We start from the raw sequence: 7182 nt of genomic DNA, 5'->3' as shown, positions 1-7182 counted from the left end.
CATGAAATAAACTGAAAAATAATTAATTAAATTTCAATTCGAATCTAACAACATTAAAATTAAGCCAACAGTTTCTTTTACAAATTAAACTAAAATTAAACTAACAATTTCTTTTACATTAAAATTAAACTAACAATTTCAATTTGACTCTAACAATATTAAAATTAAGCAAACAATAAAATTAACATGAAACAAACTGAAAAATAATTAATTAAATTTCAATTTGATTCTAACAACATTAAAAATTAAACTAACAATTTCTTTTACAAAAACAAATGAAATAAACTGAAAAACAATTAATTAAATTTCAATTCGAATCTAACAATGTTAAAATTAAACTAAAAATTTCTTTTACAAATTAAACTAACAATTTCCATTTGAATCTAACAACATTAAAATTAAACTAACAATTTCTTTTACAAAAATAAAATAAAAACACATGAAATAAACTGGAAAACTAATTAATTAAGCGATAAACAAGAACAAAACAAGAATCAAACAATTATCGACTTTTAAATCCGAGAATATCAAAATAAAAATACGGACAAAATGAAACTCAAACCACTAACCGGATCGAAGCGACGACGAACTCGAACGGAAAGTAGTTTGGTCGCTTGGACGAGGACGAAGAAGGAGACGCAACAGTAGCAGCTCGACGAATCCGACGAAGAAGGAGCAATGGGCAGCAGCCACAACAGTGAAGAAACACAGCAGCAGCAGCGACGAGCAGCTGCAGCCATGGACGATGACGAAGTTGGAAGAAACAGAAGCATCGGGCAGCTGCAACACGGACGCAGCCATGGCAGCAACGAAGGCAGCGACAGTGAAGAAGAAGCACGGGCTGGAGTTTGTGATCGCAGCCATGGCGAAGTGGTCGTCCATGGTAGCAGCTGATAGTTTGGAACAAGACGACGATGGTCGTTTGTAGCTGGGTGTTCATGGTGCGACGAAGAAGATGATGGTGGCTCGGGCAGTGGTGAGCGGAGGAGAAGACGAAGCTGAAGGGGAGGTCATGGTGGTGTGAACGACGTGAAGACGTCGAAGAAGAAGAAGACACAGCAGTAGAGTGGTCGACTGGCTTCAATGGCGGACGAGAGAGGGAGGTCGACGAGCTGTGTGTGTATGCGTTGTGTATGTGTGTGTATATGTTGATGTGTGTGTGTGTGTGAGTGTGACGGGGTGAAGGGCTGCCATGGGAGGATGAAGAAGAAGAGGAAGCAAGCAGCCATGGGAGGAGGGTTTGGAGAAGAAGGAGAGGAAGAAGAAGAAGAGAGGGGGGGGGTAGCTTAGGGTTTTTCTTGTTTTTTTTTGTTTTGTTTTGTTTTATGAAAAATGAAAGAAAAAGGGGTTTGGGTCTTTTGGGTTATGGACTGGGTCGACCCAGTTCGAAATGGACTGGGTCGTTTGGGAAGATTGGGTCTCTTTGGGCCTATGACTTAAAATTGAAGAAAAGGTCCAATACGATCTCTTCCATTTTTATCCTTTTCTATTTGTTCAATTTCCTAAATAATAAAGCTAGAATGCTAAGATTAAATTATAAAACCCAAAATTATCTGGAAATACTAATTAACTCTTAATAACAATTAAGACACAATTAAATAGCGACTAACGAGAAAGTCACACAATTTGGACATTAAGTGCTAAAAATGCAGTGTATATTATTTTTGTGATTTCTTCATTTTGTAAACAAACTTACTTAAATATTAAATGCAAATGCGACATATTTTTATATTTTTTTATTAATCTAACAAGTAAACATGCATAGACAAAATGCAAATAATTACACAGAAATGCCACGAAGAACACAAAAATTGCACACAAAGGAAAATTGTTTTATTTTGAATTTTTGGGAGTAATTCTTTCATAGGGCAAAAATCACGTGCTTACATGAACAAGACTGAATTATTTGGTAAATAAAGAATTTACGTTAATTTTCTAATTATGAATTTATCTACTATTTATTTTAACAATTTCTTTTTCTTTAGATGTCATCGGAGAAATTGTCAATTTCAGTGAGGTACAAACGCAAAACCAAGGTGGAATTTTTAGGAAGTTTATGGATATTGAACTAGAAGATGACGAGTAAGAATAAATATTCATCTACTAATTAAAGATTGATTTGATAATTACATATGCTAAAATTACATTCTTATTTCTATTTGACAGGAGGAAGAAGTTGTCTACTACATTTTGGGGGGAGTTTGTTGATGAAATTGTTCCTCATCTACTAAGTGCTAACAACCAGCCTGTTATTGTTGTTATGCAGCTCATAAAAGCCCATAAATATCAATGTAAAATACAATTACTCAATTTAACATTACTTTGTGAAAGTTATTCATTATATCTTACACGAACATTGTTTTGTAGATTCATATTCTGTGCGCAATACATGGAATGCATCAAAGCTGTGGATTAATAAAATTTTTCCTCAATCTGATGAATTTAAAATACGGTTCAATATATATATTCAATATATATATATTGATTTATTTATATAAAATTTCACTGCTTCTATACTCAAATCAAATTTTCCAAGTATACATCTAACTGTTTTAGTTATTCATAAATACAGATTACTTTATGTTCGGGATAATAACTCCGAGAGGCTGACTCAAACCATCTCTCAACAAAGTTACCCTGTCTCGGATGAGTTGGAGAAAGGCATTGTTCAAGTTAAAACAATTGGCCAATTAGTGGAGTCCATGCAAGTGAGTGACGTAACTTCTGTAGTATTAATTTAACTGTTGTTTCAGGTTAAAAGTTGCAAAAATGAACATCTTTGTTTCTCTCATTTTATGATTTGAAAAAGGCAGTTTTTAAATTTAGGTAAAGATGCGCAGAAGATAGTGAACAACCAATGAAGAAACTCTAGCAGACAAATAGAGGAAAAAGAACAAGTAATTGTTCATTATCTACATGCTAAATGATTGAGCAGTAGTATAGCAGGATTGAAATTAAGATATAGATTATGTATTCCTTAAGTCAACTATGCTAACACCATTTAAGTTATAGCTAGATAAACTGACTAGAGGCCACAAACAAATTAAAGACTAGAAGTAGTTCAAATCTTCTTTGTCATCTTTAATGGGATAGATTCCTAATAAACAACTACCTAGCCTAATATGTAATCCCCAGTAGACCATATATCAGATTACTAAATTATTACATAGACCTCATATGATCTCAGAACCTCAGTCTCCTACATGTATAATGCAGCAAGCCACATGCGAAGAAAATCGCACAATAGTAACAATTCGACTTATCTAGAAAATCATCGCAACCAGAAAGATGATTATAGCTCAATTTATCTATATTTGAACTCTTAACTGATATAAACTAATTTGCGTTCCTTGCGATCAACGGCATGTTGGCACAATACCTCTAAATCTTAATCCATATCATATAGGTACCTATCCTTTCCTCATGTCACTGAGTCGCCACATGGACCATATTTTTTTTTATGTCTTTACATTACATATGAAGTTTATTTTTGGCCTTTAGTCCTCTTATTTTATGGTTTTAAAGAGTGTTTCCTCATTTGGAAGATGAAAAATTATTCAATTACATTTATGTTATTTCTTTGATATTATGATTGACCATATTCTCTATGTCTTTTCATTACATTTGTCTTATCAATTTATTCAACAATTGTCTTATCACTTTATTCAACATGAAGGTCCATGTTGGATTGTCGCAAGTATTGAAAATTTTGAACTTGAAAAAGGATGGTCGTACGTTAGCTGCAAGAAGTGTCAAAAGAAGGTGGATAAACTAGGAAACATTTATCAATGCCCAAACCCCAAATGTAAACATGAAGATTACTCAGCAGTTATTAGGTAAAATCAGCAGCTCTATTTCCTTAATCCATCAAAATATTACATTTATATCTCAAATCAACTGTGCAATTAGGTACAAGCTTCAGGTTAGGGTAATGGATACTACTGGATCTGTTTCCCTATTGCTCTGGGACCGTGAAACCATATTTCTCATAGGCAAATCAGCAAAAGAATTGAAGGAAGGGTTTCTTGAGGTATATCAACTAATTAAATTTATATTTGTTATTTGTATAATTCTAACTTAAAATTTCATTCTAGAATACTGGTGCTGTTGATAAGTATCCCTATTCAGTAGAGCTGAACAATATTCTCCAAAGAAAATTCATGTTTAAGGTTATTATTAAGACAGAGGACATTCACCAGCAAAAGGAAGTTTATAGTGTTGTTAAGCTTACGGATGAGGAGCAGCTGATAAACAAATATAGTCCTGCTCAACCTTCAGATGACTTAACTGTATGTCATATTTGTTCACAAACTTCATAACATATTTAGATTGCAAATTTCTTTTATATTGCATAATTTGAATCATAATTTCAAACTCATTTATTTATTAATTTTTTATAGGAACCTGACTTCAATAATATTCAAGTCTTGGATGGAGAGAAGGAATGCGAGGTAAATACATAACTAGTTTGTCCTTTAACATTAAAGCGACTTACATATCTTGAAGGATTTCTTACATATACTGCCCATATCAAGTGTCGTAAACCAATCTCAGAAAATAATACCTTTGGCGAATACAGTAAACAACTTTTAGTTTGCACCCATTTTCAGCAACAAGTTTACAACACTCTGCCACTACCCCCATGATTTCCCACTCCCACACAAAACTCCTCACATCCAACCATTTCGTACACGTCCAGTCGTCCACCTTCAACTTCCCCATGTTTTCAACCCTCTACATCACATATCCCTTCACAAATCCTCCCCACTTACCCACTATAACCACTTCCCCACTATACTAATCACATGATATTATAAAAGGACATAATAAGGGAGGTGTTAATACAAGAAAATTCATAGAACAACGAAGAACAGAGGAGAGTCCGACAATATTACGCAAACAAAAATATTCTGCAAATTCAACATAGCCTCAATTCTGCCGGAAAAGTGAGTGCTTTTCGGATTCTTCGTTTCCAATATTTTTTGTCACAAGTTATTTTCGCTTGGTTTTGGTTAAATTTTACAGTAAAATTTAATTTGAATAAATTTATAATTTGAAGAAATAATAAGATATTGATTTGAATAATTTTGATTACTCTCAAAATTAATAATACTTCATCAATCTGGAAAATTGGTTCTCAAAGGCAGACTTCGTTTGGTTTTTCCTGCTTTCTTTAGCTTTCTAGCTATTCAGGGCAATTGGTTCTCAAAGGCTCACGTAATTCCAATGGAATAGTTTATAAATTAAGCAATCAAAATCAACACTGTTTTTTCGCTTTCATTACTGTTTTTTTTTTTTGCAATATAGTATAGTATCACCAACAAGAATATACTAAATTTTATGTGATCTATTGGAATTTAGTATGTACAAGTCTATTGGTGTTGTCAACTTAGTTGTATACTAACTGAAATTAGGATGCGTTTCTAAATACTCATATTGGAATTAATTTAAATAGTAGTATCCTCTATTCATTATTCTATCCAATTCAACAATTAAATGTTTCTATTAGCATTCACTATCCTTTTAGCAGTCCTCTCAAGAAATAACATCATTGTCTCTCAAATTTGTGAGTGCTTTGAGACGCTACTGCCTGAGCTATATCTACTAAGGAGCAAGTTTCAAAATAATATGCATGTACTATGTTATCTCATTGACATGTTGTATCTATTCTTATTCTTTCTTTAGTTCTATTTCAGATATGGATGAACAAGGACACGTTCAAATTACTCCAACTACGAGTGCTCAAATTCAACGAAGGGGACAACGTCGAAAGATACGCCGTCGCAACATTTATTCCTATAATGCTTCAGACTCAAAGCCTGAAATTATCAGGAATGTCCCAAGGGCTATACAAAATAAGTTAAGAGATCGAAGGGCTGAACGAAGGGAAAAAGAAAAGAAATTTAGAGAGCTTAGGCCTGCACTAGATCTACATATTGCAAATTATGAGCTTATGAGAGATGCACTAATAGATGCTATAGACAAAATTATACTATATGATTGGGAAGCATTATCAATTTTAGTAGATTCACTTGGACAATCTTTAGGTAGTATTTTAACTGACATTTATCACGAGGTGTGGCCAAGTGGACCTTTTTGGGTTTATGTCCTTAAATTTGAAGCAGAGTGGGAGAACCGTCTCTACGACTACCTGTAATTTATTTAATTAATGAAAGTTTTTTATTGATTTGGAACATTACCTGTCATTTAATTATTATTTTTTTCTTAAGAGCCTTAGATAAGATAAATTACATAATGGAATAACACAAACTTATTCCTTCAAAAAATGCAACTTTAATGACATATCCAATGTCTTAAAAGAGGAAAAACATGAATACACACATTACTTTACGCTCTTTGCTTGATTATATGTAATTATGATGTATAGTAATACTTTACAATTGTTTTGCCTCTTTTCCAATCAAAAATTAATGAGGAATCTATATTAATGAGGATTTAAAAATTAATGAGGAATCGATCAAATGGTTTTAATTTTACGATTGATCAAGTTATAAAAATATGAGATGGTTAAGCAACTAAGTTAATAATTTATTATATTTATTTCTTCGTATTTTCCGCTCATCGCGCGGGTACTATACTAGTGTTGTACTTATAACGTATGCTTCCACACCTCCTTTTTCCGCCCCCTCGAGGGGCGAAAGAGTTTTTTCCAGTTAAAGGACAATTGAAACGGGATTTATTTATTTATTTCATAGTCGCCACTTGGGAGGTTTAGGGTGTCCCAAGTCACCAATTTAATCCCGAATCGAGGAAAAGAATGACTCCATATTACAGTCTGCGTACCAGAAATCCGGATAAGGAATTCTGTTAACCCGGGAGAAGGTGTTAGGCATTCCCGAGTTCCGTGATTCTAGCACAGACGCTCAACTGTTATATTCGGCTTGATTATCTGATTTTATACAAATATGAACTTATGTGCAAATTTTAACTTTTTACCGCTTTCATAATAATAATTATTTTTTTTTACAAGGAATTGCAACGTTGTGACAATGTATCTCGAACCGCGTTACAATCAATGTACCCGTGGTCGTCAACATATGTCAACTCTGTTGAGATTTGGATTTGGGTCACATAAATGTGCACCCGAGTTTAAGAAAATTAGATTATTAAAGGCGCGCCTAAAGCGACTAGCTTATCATTTACTTTGGGTAGGGTCGTGGA

General features: G+C 33.4%; 1 protein-coding gene across 1 annotated transcript; it reads left to right on the top strand.

The window, feature by feature from the left end:
• The first annotated feature begins 678 nt into the window (after positions 1–678).
• On the top strand, positions 679–6157 carry LOC138878703 (uncharacterized). The gene is made up of 11 exons (XM_070158388.1): positions 679–883; positions 1986–2082; positions 2167–2291; positions 2368–2452; positions 2573–2708; positions 3677–3762; positions 3910–4030; positions 4095–4289; positions 4401–4451; positions 5178–5217; positions 5697–6157. The coding sequence occupies exons 1-11, from the start codon at positions 679–681 to the stop codon at positions 6155–6157; spliced, it is 1602 nt and encodes a 533-aa protein (XP_070014489.1).
• Positions 6158–7182: the final 1025 nt, after the last annotated feature.

Source organism: Nicotiana sylvestris, chromosome 9 (assembly GCF_000393655.2).
Source record: "Nicotiana sylvestris chromosome 9, ASM39365v2, whole genome shotgun sequence".
Taxonomy (NCBI): Eukaryota; Viridiplantae; Streptophyta; class Magnoliopsida; order Solanales; family Solanaceae; genus Nicotiana; species Nicotiana sylvestris.
This window is presented reverse-complemented; position numbering and strand designations above follow the sequence as displayed.